This window comes from Siniperca chuatsi, linkage group LG22 (assembly GCF_020085105.1).
Source record: "Siniperca chuatsi isolate FFG_IHB_CAS linkage group LG22, ASM2008510v1, whole genome shotgun sequence".
NCBI lineage: Eukaryota > Metazoa > Chordata > Actinopteri > Centrarchiformes > Sinipercidae > Siniperca > Siniperca chuatsi.
This window is the reverse complement of record NC_058063.1, coordinates 19,142,018-19,160,863: the sequence shown is the minus strand read 5'-3', so window position 1 is coordinate 19,160,863 and position 18,846 is coordinate 19,142,018. Positions and strand designations below refer to the sequence as shown.

Below are 18,846 nucleotides of genomic sequence, written 5' to 3'. Positions count from 1 at the left end.
CTGTTCCTCCCTTCCTTTCACCTCCTCTGTCTTTCTTTCTTTGTCACCTCCTTCTCTCTGCTTTTTTTCCTTTCTAAAACATTTTACCTACCTCCTCCCATCCTCTCTCCTCCTACCTGCCTCCTCTCAGTCTATCCCCAGGCTACACATATCCAGGTATTCAGCTGGCAAGCCGCTGCTCCCCTCCCTAATTTCTTGTTGTTCGTAGGTACAACGCACCATGCCAAGTGGTGATGTATGTGGAGTGTTGCAGAGAGAGGTAGACGGACATGTTTAAACCTGTGTAAGGCAGGGCCGGGCCGGGTTGGGCCAGGCTGGGCCGGGCTGGGCTAGGGTGGGTTGTCATATCTCCCAGGGGAAAGAATTCAAGCTCCCCTGGGTACAAGCTCCACGTTAGGACATTTTCTGAAACAAAGACTTATAGAAACCACTGATAGATCAGCAATGCATATTTGCATATTCTGCAAAAGCTTTCTAGATTTGCAAACCTGCAAATTGCACCAATCAAACTGTAAACTGATATTTATTTATATAAGCACTTCAAAAATCCCATTACAGCACAGTGAAGTAAGAAAAAGCACCAACAATTTGAATAATATGGCGACTAAAGGTGCTAATATTTACAATGAGCATACAGTAACACAGTAGTACAGTACAATAATGATTATATTCTTGAGAACAAGTTATAAATGGTCATAACTTTTCTTCACCTTCCCTGCAGCAATTTGTCAAAGGAGGTGTCAACTTTTTTCTCAAACTTTATTGCTCTTCAGACAAACTTTCTGAATCAACCGAAGGGAAAGTAGCTCTAAGTCGAATTCAAATCACTGCGATCTTAAACGAGCACTGCACAGATGCAGCTTGAAGAAGCACAACAGAGGGTGAAGTGTGTTTTTACAGATGTGTGTTGTGTGTTTTTATGTGTCCCTAATGCTTTATCAGGAGCCAAGTGATCTCTGCAGGCTGCTGGTAAACTAGTTTTAACGTGTGTAGTTGAGATCATTTGTAAATACTAGTGACTAAATGCAAGTAGAGCATTTCTTCATCAGTGACCATTGACCTCTTATGCTGATCCTACCTACAATCAAACTCTTCAACTCCTCCCTCTAAGTGTTAGTCTGTATGACCCTAAGTCATTAAACTGGACATTGATCATTACATCTCTGCAATACTTGAGATAATTGTCCAATATCCTGTGTTAATACTCCTGTGCAATGTACCCTTTTCAGTTTAAAATTCCCTATTTATTGATATTGATATTTATTCATACCACTATTACTGCTGTGCAATATCCTCCATCTCATTATAAATAAGCTACACTTAACTTGGCAGTTCATGCACTATTACCTTATACCGTATTATTATCATCAACCGGTAAACCCACTTTGTACTTCACACTTATTTTATTTTATACTTATACCCACTTGGAACTTAATTTATTTTCTGACCTGTATTATAGTGTATTAGAGTTTTTTTTGCTTAGTACTTCCATTCCTGTGTGCACTGACGTGATAGTGAGCTGCTGTAGCAAAAGAGTTTCCCCTCGGGGATCAATGAAGTATTTCTGATTCTGATTCTGAATTGCTGGCTGGGCCGTGTTAGGGCCCAGGCAGATCCATGGCTGACCCCGGCAGGGTCTCTGCTGGGTACTTGGCTGAATTTAAATTCCTCTCATGTATGTGTATATGTGTTAATGTGTTTTTCGTGAAGGAAGTGCCAACTCATGGTGACACCCTGCAATTGAATGAATGGGCACGTTTACGGTGGAATCTAGCCACGCTCTGTCAGGAAACAGGAGGTAGGGGGGAGACTCCCAATGGCTGGGAACAAAAGAATTGCAGAACAGAAATGCCAAAGATATGTAATTTTTAATTAAATGAAGTTAAATTAATTTAGAAACAGTGTCTTCATCACATAGTTTCTCCACCAGAGAGCAAAGTTTTTTCAACAGTAAAATATTGTCTGTACATATCTTGGTAATTTAACTTCTTTAAAAAGACAAATTTAAGGGATTATTATCAGAAATGTTTGTTTATATTATGTATTTTTGTACAAAAATGACTATCAACTGATATATTGATATTAGATTTTTTAAACTCAGATACTGTTGGTGTCAGCCTCAAAAATCCCAAATCGGTCAGGCTATGCTGGAGTTTTGGCTCAAATCAAGGGTGACCTGAATGAAACTCCAGTCTTTACTTTTCTTTCCACTGTTTTGTCTTGCTGTCCTCTAGGCTAACATTGACTGATTTATGTCAGATTAAAGCAACTATGTGTACAATTTTTATGTGATTATGGTATCTTTTAAATTATACTGACGGTAAAAGTTTTTGTAGGAAAACGAGACATTCTCTGTGAAATTTGGCGCAGTCTCTATGTTGCATTATTTTAATAGTCCCCAAGTTTAATGCAGTTGTTAGAAATTTTCATATTCTACACATATGGGCTCTAAAAAAGTATGATTTGCTTGATTGTTGTTAATATCCTCCAGAATCCTCTTTTGTACCACATATCCATATAGACATCACAATCAGGAAAATACATTTTTTTACTTGTTTATATTGTGTGAAAAACATCAAATCGGAGTCACATGTGAGTGAAAAAAAACAGATTTTGGATACATTGAGCTGCAGAGTGATCATTAATGCAACTGGATTATATGCTTTTATTGGAAACAGCATTTCATCTGTGAATAGAGGCAAAAAAAAAGGCAGTATTTGCATTATTCAGTAAGCAAAGACAAATACAAAACTGCAGCTAAAACTAAATTGGTTTTATAAAAAATGACATCTGGAGTGGTTACAGAGATGGTGGTCAGCTGCCCGGTGCCTCAAAGTGCCCTCCCTGCAGGCATCTCTCAGTGGGAGGTCACAGGGGTCAACATTCATTACACCAAAAGAAAAGAGAAGAGCGGAGAGCAAATTGTGTTGAGAAGAAAGAGAATTCCCGGGAATATCAATGGAATTCCTGGACCGGCACTGTGGCACGATGGCATGTGTCAGTGTGCGAGACATGGGACTCTCCAGTCGGGGGGTCTTCCTCTTCCAAAGATCCGGTTAGTCAAAACACACACGTGAAAGTCGAAGTGAAAATATTTGGTTTGGTCATCGCTCTTGGGGCGTCAGCACCTTGAAGTCGTCAAAGTCCAGCCGCGATGAAAGGGATCATCAGCGGCTCAGAGCCTGGAGCGCCACTCTCCAGAACAGGATAAACACATACACACACTTTAAACACAGATATTTAACACGTGAAGTATAACACACACACACACACAGATGCTGAGTTTTTCTCATCAAATTGCCAGTAGTAACGCTCGGTAACCAAGCTCAGTAAAGATTTGTCATATTTAAAGTATAAAGCCATCCTTAAAGAAAAAGTTATTAGAACCTGCTATCACTCTTTTATCAAATGACAAGTTGCCTTATGTTGATTTTACAAGTCGTACAGAGTAACCAAACAGAAACTAAATCTTATTCAGGTGTTCTGCTGCTGTTGTTTAAGGACTGTTTACACAAGTAATATTTGTAAAATCAGGAGAAAACAGGCCCAAGAAACAGAGATAAATAACTCAAATACCACATTTAAATTTTGCCTCGTCATGTCTTAAGTGCAGATCAGAGAGCTATTCGATACTGAAACCGCAAAGTGTGACTGAAACCAAGGAGCGTTAGAGATTGCTCTCTGATTTGTAGCCTAGCAACACTTGCCTCTGTCATAATGGCAGGTGACAGTGACTCTGAGTTTATGTGTCTTTGTGTCAGTTGCTGGTTTTTATAGCACATTCTGCAGGAACCACCTCCTCCATCTCTTTCTTCTTCTTCCGGTGCCTCTTTTTTTTTTTTTCTCGCATTTGTTTTGGCAATTCTAGTGTTTAATGGCCGACCCAGATTCACATCTACAGCTGCAAATCCGATTTTGCATCTTTCAGACTGCGTTTACTGACTGCTGAGCTGCGATTCAGTGTTGGAAAGCAGATTTAATGATTAAAAGAAGGAAATACACTCTTAGTTTTTCTGTCTTTGCAGCTGTTTATGAGAGTATTTGTCTATGTACAATATGCATGTGTGTGTGTGTGTGTGTGTGTGTGTGTGCAGTTATCCAGGGCAGGGCAGTGTGTATAGGTGTCTAATCATCAGTCTTTGATGAGCGGGGGAATTCCAGTCTCGCCAGTCTAATCCCCGGGTGCAATCCTTCCGCTCGCTCCCCCACCTCCCCCTCCTCAGCTCCCCCTCCCTCACCTGGCTCACCTCTCCATCACTCTGTTCACACCTTGCTCCTTTTCGCTTTTTAATGCAGTTTTTGATTGTACAAATATCAACCCCTGAGATACTCCTACACCGCCCCCCCCATTTTTTTTTGTGAATTTTAGTACACTCTAGTAGTAACACTGCAGTATTTTATGTGTAAATCTTTTAAATTTACTGTTTTGTCGTACCCACTTTCTCTCAACCAGCGTTAGCTACGTCTGTTTTGATCCAGTGGTTTGGCTAATGGTCAAGTGTAGCCCCAAATCTCATTTGATTGGATCTTTTACAGGAAGAGAAAATAAAGGGATTTTGATATACAAAAATATTATTTTAAAACACAGATTTAGCATGAAACAAGAGATGTATAGATTTATTTCACTGTGTCTTTAATTCTGCAGCACCTTTGCCACTTAAAACCATAACATTAACCCAATGTGAACATATATTTAGGATACTTTTTGGTCATTTACTGCCTCATCTTGACCTCGAATTGTATTTGTTGAACATTCACCCCCAACGTCAGAGCTGTACCTCTGCAGTCATGACTCTGACTTTCCTATACGGGCCTCCAGAGGTGCTGAGCGGGCCGGCTTCAGAGTATCATGCCCGTCTTCACCTCTCCTCGGGCCCGATCACAGGGTTAGCGTGATGGAAAAAAGTGGGACGGCGGTGAGGAGAGAGCGAGGGTAATGATAGAGAGCACTAAAAGGGACGGCGAGAGAGAGAGGGAGAGATACAGACAGAGCGAGTGGAGCAAATATCTGCAGCTCACTGACCTCTCTAAGTGGATTACATGCCCCGTCAGTGCTGTGGGGGTAAACGAGAGGGTAGAGAGAGGGAGTGAACAGCATGGAGAGAGAGAGAGAAATGCTTTTAACACTGTATTTAGGCAGATTTTTAAACCACGCTCAGTTCATTGCAGCTCTGTTCAGTTTATTATTTTACCCCAAAGGGCAACAGATTAGCATTAAATCAAACACATCAGCACACAGTGCAACACCTCGGCCTACGGCTAATTTAACATGTAACAAACTGCCAGATTGTTGCATGAACCATTGATTATACCTTCATTAGGACTGTAGAACATTTCCACTGTCAATATAATAGATTAATAATGTAATAAAATAGTTGAAGGATGTAATAATATAGGTTATACCATAATTTAGCACGTGATATCATCAGCATCTTAGTATTGCATCATCTTACCCACCTGATGTTGTAATAATGGCCACATAATGTAGGTGGTGTTATTGCCTCAAATGTATGACACTGAAAGGCAGAGCTGACTTGACATGGTTAGGAAAGCAGAAAATCTATAATATTTAATATAAACATGCCTTTATTAGATAGCACAAGTAAAGAGATGACAGGAAACGAGGGCGAGAGATGGTATGTTATTATATTTTATCAGAAATGTGTACCATTATAACATCAAATAAGTCAATAAACAATAATTTTCACCCAGCCCCAGTTTATGTACATTTTCTACCCCTATGCAGAGACAATTTATTACATTTTAACATGCTACAACATTATAACTTGGTCTGCAGCACAGATTGTTAGTGACAGAGTTGGCACCATTGCTGTTTTATTAAATACATAAATATATACAACCCATTTGTAATATACATACACTTGTAATACTCATGTTGGGATGATCGGAAAAGAATACATTGTTCATATAATACTTTAATGTTAAAAATTATCTTTTACGGTAATAATTTGCTGTAAACTGCTGCCGCATAAAGTCAAACTGCAAATTTGCATCTGTGGACAATTTGAGAGAAAGGTTTTATTATTCTTCATTATAAGTATTATTTTTATTATTATTTTAATCTCTTATAGTTGTTCAGTAGAAGATGAGAGGTTTGCTTAGACATGTTGTGTAATGGATAAAGTAAAATGTGAATATAATAAGAATAACATGACGTGTTATTTCTTGACAGCTTTCACGCATTTAACTAAAATATTTACATTTTATTATAAAATATTTTTAAAATCAGCCATGCGTAAGATATTTCTTCTTCTTTTTTTTCCATTGATGGATACTGCTTGTTTTGACACATCTCAGCCATTCATGAAGTAGATCCTAAAAGTATTTCTTTTTGTCCTGTTGGAATCTGCCAGCAGGGGGCTGAAGTGAACACTTTTTAACCAGTTTGAGGACATGAACGTAGCTCGTTAGCTGTGTCATGCTTTTCTGGATAAATAAATGTGTGTGTGTGTGTGTGTGTGTGTGTGGGGAGGGCAATGTAGAGGCGACAGAAAAACAGATGGATGAAGGCCTGGGCGTGGGAGAGACTAGACTGCATTGAGCTGAAGCAGACCAGAGACTAATCTGGAGATTCAGGGCTTATAAAAACACCTCCACACACACACACACACACACACACTTGACTACCCATGTGCAAATGTATTCAGGCATGTATGTGTGTGTGTGTGTGTATCTGTGGGTAACCCCTCTACCCTCCAGTCCAGATAACAGTTTGCACCCGTTTTGTGTTTAGCGCCAACATGCGACACTCTGTGTATCTTTTAATACGAAACTCCTGACTTTTGACATGTGTACGTTACACTTTCAGCGGGAATCAAACCCTCAACCCCGGCTGTGAACAAGTGCCTTGCTTTAGCCTCTGAGCCTTGCAGGAAGACAGATGAGACGCTACATACAGATAGCGCTGTGGCTCGCAGTCGTCTATCAGAACACAGATCTGCGTGGTGACAGTCCGTCAGTCTGTGGTTAACACCTGCTTTATAACTGCGGACACATCCTGTACTCACACACACGCAGGAATGTGACAAACACACTCTCTCTATATATATACTGTATGTGCATACAAACACAGTATACAGACAGGTTACTTTGCACAACATAAAAACACACACATCATAGTAAAACGTGCTTGATTACAAAAAATAAAATATATTAGCTAGTAAAACATAAGAACAATATGATAAGTAATAGTAACAGAATTTTAGAAAAGGCCGCAACTGATTATTTTCGTTATTTATTAAGCTGTCGTGATTGTTTTGGTTAAAGAGACAGATTAATCGATTCATTATTAAATATATAAAATATCAGAAAATAATGAAAAAGCCCAAATGTGACACCTTCAAATTGCTCGTTTTGTTCGACGAACAGCCCGAAACCTAAATATATTTCAACATATTATATAAAAATAACAATATTTTTACAATGATATAAATCAGAGAAAAAGCATGAAATCCTCACATGCGAGAACCTGAAACCCAGCAAATATTTGGGATTTCTGCTAAGTAATTAAAGTTTAAACGATTAACTGATCATCAAAATTATTGTCGATACATTTTCGGTTGATGGACCTGTCGATTAATCAAACTAACTGTTTAAGCAATAAAATGGATTTTACGAGCAAATTTAAAAGACTCGAGGAAAGTCAGGCAAAATGTAAAATCACGGGCCGTATCTGAACAGGTGCTGTAACAAAAATATAATACATGTGCAGACTGGGTTTCTATGTTCAAAGCTTTTCACACTGACACAAACTAGAAAGAGATACCAGCGTCTTAAAAGATTTACACTGTTGGATATGATTTGATACAGATGTGAACAGCTGTTTTTCCCTTACACTTCTGCAAAGTCACAGAAGTGTCACTGTTACAATGCTGCCGACTCCCAGTAGATTGGTAGAAAGTTGATGAAGACATTTAGTTGTTTATAAAGAAAGTCATTTGGTCCACATGAGACATTTGCTCATTAGTTGTTCCCAGCGGTGGGAAGTAAGCACTGTATTTAAGTACAAATTTGAGGTACTTTACTTGAGTACTCCCATTTCACACTACTTTATACTTCTATTCCACTATATCTCAGAGGGAAATATTGTACTTTGGACTGCACTACATTTATCTGACAGCCTAAGCTACCAGTTATTTTAGAGATTAAGATGCATTTTTGGAAATTAAACTACAAAATAGAACAAAATGTATTTAAAACCAGCTCCACCTCGACTAGCTACAACTGCAGAATGCTACCTACACATTAATGCATCAGTAATAATAATCCAATAATACTATAATATACACATTTGGGCATTTTTGTGCATTATGATCTCTTTTACTTGATACTTTTCGTACATTTTTCCAATAATACTTTTACATTTGCAGGAGTTTTACTTGTAATGGAGTATTTTTTTATATTGCAGTATTGCTACTTTTACTTGAGTAAAGGATCTGAATACTTCCTCCATCGCCGGTTGTTTTAAACGCTGTGCCTATGAGGTAACACTGTTCTGGGGGAGTCGGTATGTTTTCACCAAACAAATAACCTCCCTCCAATGACCTCACTGTGGGAATCACTGGGCTGAGACGCCAAACATGTGCCTCCAATGTCACGGCTTTGAATCTGACCCATTAAGTCCTTCACACCTCTCCTTTTTTTTTTTTTTTTTTTTGCTGAGCTGTGACACTCTGTGATCGACAGACAAGTAATCCACAAATATTTGCTACAGCTCCGTAAAATGTGAGGACTTGCTGCTTTCCTGTGTTTAGCATTGCCGTAAAAAGTCGGAGATAGATTCATCTGCGCTGAGAATGAGCCACAGCCCTGCTGTCTGCACCGACCAATAGAACAAGAATACCATGAAAGCCATCAACACAAACACGGACACACAAAAGGTTTTGCAGACACAGAAGAATGCTGACTTGTCTGCCGGCCTGTCCTCTCTCGTGCGCTCTCTCACAGCCTGCCTGCCTGGCATGCGTGCAATCGATGCCCATCTGGCATTCGCTGTGTCAACAAGCATGGGAAAAGTTAATCAGCAGCTTGGCACTCCCACTCCCATCCACCCCTCCCTTCTCGGCTTCCCTTTAACCCTCGTCGCCACAACTTTCTCACATTTTGAAAAAGAGATAAATTTGTTTTTATTTTGGATAAAAAGCTTTTTGTTTGGGGTTAGCTTGATGTTTGGCCCTCGCTGACCTTGCACCTGTCATCTCATCATCAATCAAACCTGCAAGAAAATCCACAGCCCTTTCTCCATGTCTGTGGGAAAAAAGCTAGCGTGTAGTGGTGCAGTAGCATAATGATGGAGCGCCCTCCAGTGGCGCTGGTAGACTTCAGCGCAAGCTGCAACTGCAAGCAAAAACATGCAAACAAAGATGATGTGGGGGGTTTTTTTAACAACAAACATCCTCATCTCTCGCTTTCTCTTGTTGCAGGCTTGCCATGGATGTGCGGGATCCAAATGTGACTGCAGTGGAGTAAAAGGAGCCAAAGTAGGCAAAATGACACACAACGCACACATATACATGATGTACAATATTCAATATGGAGGAACACACAAACAAATGCTGCACAAGACTCTCTGTGCACTCGCATAACAACAGATATATTGTTTTTCACTAGTGAAATGTGACATACGATGGCACAAAGGCACACAGACAGAACATACAGACAACAATTACAGCTGTGCAGAGGTTACGAGTTGGAGTTGGTTCTTTAACCCCCATTTAATAATAGTTTATAACACACTATAATGTTGTTGTAGGCAGATATAAAGGACATTTTTAAGTGTTTATTAATGTACAGTATTTGTCAACAATTATATCTTCTCCTATGAAGACATATTATATATTATAACAACTGTGTTTTACTGTATTGTCATTCGTTTTCTGTTTATACACCAGGCTCCACGTATGGGTGCCCACAGAGGAGTTATAGACATTATGTAAGGGATAATGTACAGTGACCCCGACGCAAAGTGTGTTATAAACCGTTTATTAAACATTTATACCGTGATTATACATGCTGAATAATGGGGTTAAGGTAAAGTGTTACAGATAATTTAATGTATAGGAATAATGCAAATATGTGGGAGGAGAAAACAATAAGGAGGCGCAAGAAAATATTGAATAGAAGAATCTACAATAGATGACCACTGCACTGACAGTTCTGTATCTGTGTTACTGTGTGCAGGGTGAGAGGGGTTTCCCAGGTCTCACCGGACAGCCAGGAGTCCCAGGATTCCCCGGACCTGAAGGGCCGATCGGACCCAGAGGAGAGAAGGTGGGTTGGGGGGGTCGATTTGACGTGAAGTTTAACAGTTTGACAATTTAATAACAGTTGAGGTTTTTACTCGAACAGATGAGGGAAAAGTCTGAAAGCTGAGAAGAGAAACCTCAGTTTGGTTTGGGCACGGAGGACACATTTGGTGGCATTTCTAGTGAGGATGGATACAGTTTTTAGGGCAACTCCATGGAGGTATTCAGGTAGAAATTGTAGATATAATATGCACTTGTAATTAGGGTTGGGTTTCATTTGAAATTTTTTATGTACAATAGCAACCTGAGTGTCGGCGTCAACACCAAAACAATGCTTGCTGAATATAAACACATTTTTCCAATGAAAGATTTCGGTGTTTAATTTTGTCTTCCTTTTAAAAGAAGATGCAGAACCAAGTCAGCACAACTCTGAATCAAATCAGGTCATGTGTCTGATCAGAGAATATGTAAACCGTGTTTTGGTGCAAACTTTCAGTACAGAACAGTTTTATATCCTCGGTGCGACGGACGCAATTCGGTCAAAGGTTATTCATCTAATCTGGTTGAATGTCTGTGTGTCTGTTCTTCCACCCAGGGTAGCGATGGACCTCAAGGACAATTTGGTCCCAAAGGAATAAGAGTAAGTATTTTTTTACTGTCTCTTCTCTTGCAAACAGCGGCGTCACACTTCATTTAAGACTCAAACTGAGGGGGAAAAAACTCTCTCTAACCAGGTTTACGTTCATTTGTTGGTCATTCTCCTCACTTCAGACTAATCCTGTGGTTTAGTAAAAGAAGTTTAATTTCAGTTTGGTTAGTTTCCCCCTTGATGATTCACCAGCGTGAATTGTCCTAAGGCGTCTCAACACTGAAGGATTTCAGGTTGTAATACCCTCCTCTGGCCAGCAGATGTCCACATTTCGCCTTATCTCAAACAGAGTTAGTGAGGTCGTGAAGAAACGAGCCGAATCCTCTGTGTTTGACATAATCTGCAGCCTTTAGACTTTAAATTACTGATTTGTATTATTTTATCAGGGGCCTCCTGGATTGCCAGGATTTCCAGGAACACCAGGACTTCCAGTGAGTTTTCCCATCTTCTAAAATCCTGCTGAAATACACGACTTTGCCAAAACCAGGTTGCATGTGTGTTGTAACTTCCTGTTTACTTCCTGTTTCCCAGGGTCTACCCGGGCAGGATGGACCTCCAGGCCCGAGAGGAGTGCCGGGTTGCAACGGGACAAAGGTATCTGATGAAAAATCTTTCGGAAAAGCTGAATTCAGCTGTAGCTGAATGAAATGATCCTGTTGTTTCAGCCGTACTGTAAAAATGAAAAAAAAAAAAGACTACAAAAAATTAAGATCTTCTGATATAGTTTTTAAAGGATAATACTATCATTTTGCATCAAAGCTTATTTGTGCCAGCTTTGAATTTCTTTACACCTTTTTGCGCAGAAATTTTAGATTTTGAGTGATTTTTGCCAGATTTGTATTATTCGCACGTTGGAAAACCTTCTGTAATACCATGAAATAACCCTGTTATGGGCTTCGACAAAAAAAAAAATCTTAACTCTAGGTCCACTTTCAGATCAAGTCAAACCACTGTGTGTTAAATGCCTTCCTCTTCTCTCCAGGGTGAGAGGGGTTTCCCAGGAAATTCAGTCCCTGGACAGCAAGGATCCCCGGTGAGTTTGCAGCAATGAAAGGAAGTCTGTTCATTATCACACTGTTTGACACAATATTTCATCTTCTCCTTTAACATTCTCTTCTTCTCTTTTACTGCTTTCCAGGGTCCACCTGGTCTGCCAGGACCAAAGGTAAGTGTATCGTAAAGGGTTACCGTGCTCATCTTTGTTTAACTGGTGTGTTTAAATCAGCAACACTCTTTCATCTGTATCATTCTTATTGGTACGTAGAGTTTTATATATTTCCCATCATAGCTCCACCCAACTTCAACCTGACTAAAAACACTGTATGGTGTTTTTAGGCCCCCCCATATTAACTAAGACATACATTCACCTGCATTTCAACAGGATTTACAGTACAGGAACACCCAAAGCCAACAGCACAGTAACAAGAAATAACTTCACCTGTATCTCAACATCACAGGATTTACAGCGCAGGTATATTCAATTAAAGCCAACAGCACATTAGCAAAATACACCGCTCTCAACCACAAATAAGAGACAAGTTTAAGCCACCTCTAATATTAACAAAAACAAAGCCTAAAACCAATTTACAGCAAGCTACGGTGTCCATATAGCAAACACAGGAAGACTTTATAAGCCTAAATGAATCATAAAATAGTCTTACTTTGTGCAGTCCTATGTATTGGTGAGTTCTTAGTCCTCAGTTCATTTGAAACCCCGGGCAGGAGAGAGAATGGCCGCTGCGCCTCCTCACCCACCAACAGTAGGAGACGGCGGACTGTTATCACTGCAGCCAGCAGGGTTTTGCGTGGCACTGGCATCGGTAACGTTATTTTTGAATAATAAATGTGTTAACTGAAAACATTTCGCAACAACAGCCTCAAGCCTTTTTTCCTCTTGCTCTCTGACCTTTCCCGCTCCACCTTTCCGCTTTTTCGGTCCTTTATCCATTTCATTTGATTATTTCCCGCTTGACCTCTGACATTACATGGATGAATGGATCCGCTTGCAGGGGTGGGGGATCGGGGGTGTGACGATGGCCTACCACCCCCTGCACATGCCTTACAGTAGGCTATATGTAGCCTATTGACAACTTCAGGACCGTGTACCCCCAGTCAGATGGGCTGTTCCAACATCAAGTGGGCCGCGGCCGGCAGGTCAAATATTTTTGCCCACAATTTTTTTTCTCACATTGCTGGTCCATCGGGGATTTTCCAGAATTGCCAGTCCGAGCCTGGGTGCAAGCAATAAAAACAAAAGTGCTGTCATTCCAATAGGGCACATAGAGCATATTTTAAAGGAAAATGTGTGGCAGTACATAGACTTCAGTCAAAAGAAAAATAATCATACAAATAAAAATGTAATTAAAAAAAGTCATAAAATAAAAAGTGTATAAAATTTAAAAATCTATGCACTTTTGCATTTTTTATACAAAAAACCCAGATCAAACCACTCTTATTCTTTTCAAGGCTTGTTATTGCATTGTATTATATCACACTGCGCTATATTAGAGTCACATGTGTTTCAGGCTTATGTTTGAAACTTTTCAACAGGTAAAATCTTTGCAAATGTTCTTCTCTCAGTGTTTGCTGATGCTGTCATTATTGTAAATGTGAGCCTGAAAAGCACACCTTTCCTATAACATAAAATGGTCCAGTTGGATAGTTTGTGTTTTTGCCACAAGATGGTGCTGTTTCATTTGATTAGAACTCTGCAAAGCAGACCTTCCTCCTTCACTGCGGATTATAAGATTAGACGTGAAACAGCGTCTGGTATTTTGAAATAACAAACCTCAAAGAAATAGATGCTTCTTAGCCTCTCGTTCACATCCAGCAGACATTTCATGTCTAACAGTGTCTTCTGGTTGTGTTTTTCTCCTCTGTAGGGAGACCCAGGTGACGTGATCTCCACCAACCGTTTTGGAGAGAAAGGAGCACTGGGATTGCCCGGATTGCCAGGAGTTCCTGTGAGTCGTGGTGTATTTTAACCTCTTAGAACTCTTGCTATGCAGACAAACTTAGTTCAAACCCACCTTAAACTTTTATTTTAAATGCTAGTGGAGATCCCAAAGTTTCCAAAGATACCAAATATGACTGAATATGAGGGAAATGCGTGTAAAATTATGCACCAAATCATCTAAAATATTTCCATTTGATGGTATGGCGAAGCCATAACAACTTGGAGTCTTTCACATTGTAAACATCATATTGTAGAAGATCTGAAATGAGCTGATACCAGAATATTGATGCTGTCAGTGTCAAAAAAGAGGAGTATTCCAACTTTAAAGCCACATAAGGGGAAAACAAAAGGGGGGAAACTGTATGTTAAGGGATTGTTAATGTGGATAGACTGACACTCATTCTATAAATTTGATCATTTATATGCTGAAATATTACAAATACATACTTTAAAGATTTATTTTCACAGGAAATATAAAACTCTGACGGTGTGTTTTAAAGACTCTGTAAGCATGTGTTATGTTTTATCTGTGTGTATTCATGTCGCAGGGCCCTTCCGGACCCCCCGGTTTGCAAGGTCCAGTCGGCCCTCCAGGACCCAGAGGCTATGAGGTAAAGAAGGCTGCTGCAAAACATCATATCGCTGTATATTTGCATTTCAGCAGAGTGAACAACTGGAACAATTAAAGTTGTTGAAGTGAACTATAGTCCGACAACGTTGTGTTCTGGTGTTGTTTTCCAGGGTCGTCCGGGTCCTCCTGGTCTTCCTGGACCAAAGGTGAGTTCAAACCTTGACGAGTCAATAGAGAATTTTAAATTGATCTGATTTTATTGTTATTTCATCGAAACAAATTAACATAGATAAAAACGATCATGCATTTTCCCTACATGAATCTAGTATTCATGTAGTGTTCAGTATTCTGAAACTGAGAGCTTGTTGTTGGGTCACTCAATGACACACTGTTTCCCTGCTTTCTCCAACAGGGAAACATGGGATTGAACTTCCAAGGACCCAAAGGAGAGAAGGTATTTGCTGTGTTAACTGTGAAAACGTTTGATTGTCATCATCTACCACCAAGAAGAAGCTCAAAACTTAAGAGAAGCGTCATCTCGTTTCTTTATACTGCTCTCTCTCTCTCCTCTGTTTATCCTTTTCTGTACTCACACTACATTTAAACCCTTAATCTCATCTGGTGTGTGTCTGTGTGTGAACACAGGGTGACCCGGGTTTGCCAGGACCTCCTGGTCCTCCAGGACAAGTTGGAGAACAGAAGAGGCTACCAGAGACAGAGATTCAGAGAGGAGACAAGGTAATATCACCAATCTAGCACTGAGAGTGACACCAGTCTTGCATTATAAGTACGCCAAGTGGGATATTTGAATGAGGGAGCATTTATAACTTTGGTTCAGCTGTTTATACCAACGTTCAAGACTTTCCAATGAAGCTGCAGCTCGTTTGGCTCTAATCTGACAGGAGTCAACAAACAAATGCAAATTTAATAGTTGTAAGGCGAAGACATCAAATAGGCTCCGACCAAAGGCCAAACTAACCTCATTAGAAAATGTGACGTGAAAGAAAAACAAATGTAAAGTCCAACAAATGTTTCCGTTAGGATTCAGGCCCAAAAAATAATTAAATAAACAAAAATCAATATTTCCATGAATGCATCAATTTTTGTATCTGTTTTCTTAAAAGTCCTCATCTTTGCAAAACGTTCTACATACTATGATGTATATGAATAAATATAATAATAATTCACGTCAGGCCATTTATCTGCAGATTTAAAAAAGGACTGAGCTGCATAAACTGCTGAATGCTGCAACTTTCACTTCAGCCACTTGATGGCAGCAGATAACTTCTGCACCTGTTGCTCCACACACTAACTATAGTATATTCACAGAATTATTCAACACTTCTTCTTTTTTTAGATACAGTATTTCTTTACCTTGTTTTGCCCATATTTTCACCTTAGTGAGTACAATGCATTAAGGCTATAAATTCACAACAGTACAGGAATGAGTTACACCACTGATTGTACATTTGGAAGCGTTTATTTTCTGTTTCATAATCATCTGGTGCATTCCTGTGTTCACATTCTTTCATGTTGTGGTATTAAACATGTTGTAGGCAATACATTATAAAAGATATGATGGCGATCACACAGGCAACCAGAAATATAATTAGAAATCTCTGAGGTTATAAGCAGTTGTCTAGTTAAACCATTAGCAACCAGTAAAGCACAGATACCCATCATCGGAGGGCGTTTTCAATCAGTCGAATTGTTTGGTTGAAACTTTTGTGTGTTTTCTCTGTAGGGTGACCCAGGTCTTCCAGGTCCCGTAGGTGATCCAGGCTTTCCAGGACCTCCTGTAAGTACCTATTCCCACTTGTAAACATCAAAATGTTATTGACCCCTGTAGCCAAAGGGCTCCACGCCGTACAAAGATCAAAGTTCACTAGTGAGCTACTGAACAGAAAGACCCCTGTATTTAACAGCCATGTTGTTGACGTGTGTTTTGCTGACATTGTAGGGTCCCTCGGGTGGCCAGAAAGGAGACAAGGGAGAACCAGGAGAACCAGGCAAACGAGTGAGTACAGTTCACACATAAATGTACCTCTATACTTCTTGTGAGGACCTTCATTGACATATTTTCCCTAACCCAAACCTCAGCCATCACTGCTACATGACTAACCCTTTCCCACAGCTAAACATAATTTTAAAGGCTTCAGTATGCTTCAAAGTACTTATTGAATCATCACCTGGGACCCCCTATAACCAGCATTTGGGGGGAGGGATACATCCAACAGAAATCTGACAATTATGCCCACTGGCCTGGTGTGAAAATCTCTCTCAAGCTCTATTGACAACTCCGACTTCAGCTCCATAAGTTCCTAACAGCAGCCCTAAAACCAAGTCTGAACATTCAAACAGCTTTTTGAAGAAGTGTCCTAACTTACAAATATCCTCACTTGTAAGGTCTAAACTCAAATTGGTTCTTACAAAGATAGAGGTACAAGACCACACACACACACACACACACACACACACACACACACATTTTAATACCTCTATTTAAGTTCATATTTAAGAAATAGAACTTATATTTCTGTCTGGACCTTTTCCTGATCATCGTTGTCTTCTATCGTCAGGGCAAACCAGGCAAAGACGGCGACCCTGGTTCTCCAGGCTTCCCCGTGAGTTCTGCCAACAAACTAGACAATTCATAACGCTTCAGGGGGAAAATTATAACAATCCTTTTTTTAAATCTCATGTCTAACTTTCTTTTCTTTCTTTTGTCCTTGTTCACTATCAGGGAATCAAAGGAGAATCCGGCCTGCCAGGTCCTCCGGGCAGGGATGGAGAGAGAGTAGGTTTTCCCCAACCTTTTTATCTATTTTAAAACTATATTCAACAAGTCATACGGTGATGTCATGGATTGTTTTAATAACTCCCCTCTGTCCTTCTCTTTGTAGGGATTAAAAGGTGATCGTGGATACCCGGGCCCACCAGGAGTGGTGTGTATTCTACATTTTTCTCATTTGACAAAATAATCTTGACTCAAGATCCACTTTTGGCTTTTTCTGGAGCTATCAGCAGCATCCCACGGTCTTCATCAGCAGATAGTTTGCTAAAATGTCTTTTCCATGACCAACTCCATTTTGGAGATTCCTATTCACGTCAGGGAAACTGGATTAAGGATGCCAGAAAGTAAAACTCAGCTTGACAGTAAAAAAGTTTAAAAAGGTTTTTTAAAAAGGTAATGAAATATAGAGAAAATGCTCCCTGTCTAACTGTTGGGGACATTTCTCTCTGTCTAGCCTTTCTTAATAAAAAGATTTTAAAATATTTAAATGATGTACCAATATAATATATATAATGAACAAAAGATGTTTAAATATTTAAATGATGTACCAATGTAGTATACATAATAAACCAAACTCTACTTTATAATTAAAGATTGAGCCAAAAAAGGGGATAACAATAAAAATAAAAAGCGTTTAGTGCATTACATCTTCCTCTGTCTAGCCTCGATTTAATTTTAATCTATTTTCTATATATTGAAGTGATTAATTTTGTATATTAATAATCTTTATTTTATTTTATTTCTTAATGGAAATGTCAAATAAAAAATAAAATGAAAATAGGAGCCTGTGTGAGTGAGTGTGATGCTTTTCTTCTGAATTTATTTTATTTCTCCTCTTCCCACCAGGTGATTGGCGAACACACAGGGGGCCGGGTCGGTCCTAAAGGTGATCCCGGGTTACCCGGAGCACCTGGACTCAAAGGAGAGAGAGGACAACCAGGTAAATACACTCACACAAACACAAACCTGAGTGCAAATATATTATTTGTTGTTGTTTTAGTAAAACTAAAACGCTAGCTAAAAAACACAGATTTATGGTAAAGCTGAATGGCAAATGAGAAACCTTTGTCTAATTATATTGTAAATACAATTTTTAAATGTGTTTAACATCTTACATAAGTAGCAGGCTGGCTAGTTAGCTTAACCAGATAGCTGTAAGCTAATATAATGTTAGTGTTTGGGTGAGCTAATAAGCTAATGTAAATGATAAGTGATTCTGTGGCTCAGTGAGATTTCTACTGGCTCAGAAACATTTTTTGGTTTTTGCCATTTGTTTGCATAACTCAAATGTGTTATTTTCATATACAAATTGTAACACGTGAAATAACTGATGAGGTGAAAGGGTTAGTCGATTAATCAATTAGTCAATGTACAGAAAAATAATCTGCAATCATTTTGATAACTTCACTGAATGTTTAAGTCTCCTTTTAAGCTAAACTAAAAGGGTAAAATATTTACTGGTTTCAGCCTCTCAGTTGTGACTATTTGCTGCTTTTCTTTGTCTTATGTGATAGCAAACTGATTATCTTTGGGTTTGGAACCTGGTCGGACAAAACAAGCAATTTAATGACATCAGCTTGGGCTTTAGGAAATTATTTACTGACATTTAAC

The 18,846-nt window shown here is 39.3% G+C and overlaps 1 protein-coding gene across 5 annotated transcripts in view; it reads left to right on the top strand.

The window, feature by feature from the left end:
- col4a5 (collagen, type IV, alpha 5 (Alport syndrome)) overlaps positions 1-18,846 on the top strand; it is a 60,870-nt gene that overhangs the window by 16,478 nt on the left and 25,546 nt on the right. For all 5 annotated transcript variants that reach the window (XM_044183479.1, XM_044183476.1, XM_044183478.1 and 2 more), the window contains exons 2-19: positions 9,444-9,500; positions 10,201-10,290; positions 10,861-10,905; positions 11,301-11,345; positions 11,446-11,508; positions 11,897-11,947; positions 12,053-12,079; positions 13,797-13,877; positions 14,419-14,481; positions 14,612-14,647; positions 14,854-14,895; positions 15,087-15,179; positions 16,186-16,239; positions 16,402-16,458; positions 17,021-17,065; positions 17,185-17,238; positions 17,345-17,386; positions 18,082-18,175. In XM_044183479.1, coding sequence (XP_044039414.1) covers positions 9,444-9,500; positions 10,201-10,290; positions 10,861-10,905; positions 11,301-11,345; positions 11,446-11,508; positions 11,897-11,947; positions 12,053-12,079; positions 13,797-13,877; positions 14,419-14,481; positions 14,612-14,647; positions 14,854-14,895; positions 15,087-15,179; positions 16,186-16,239; positions 16,402-16,458; positions 17,021-17,065; positions 17,185-17,238; positions 17,345-17,386; positions 18,082-18,175 — 1,039 coding nt within the window. The remainder of the gene's footprint in view (positions 1-9,443; positions 9,501-10,200; positions 10,291-10,860; positions 10,906-11,300; positions 11,346-11,445; positions 11,509-11,896; positions 11,948-12,052; positions 12,080-13,796; positions 13,878-14,418; positions 14,482-14,611; positions 14,648-14,853; positions 14,896-15,086; positions 15,180-16,185; positions 16,240-16,401; positions 16,459-17,020; positions 17,066-17,184; positions 17,239-17,344; positions 17,387-18,081; positions 18,176-18,846) is intronic.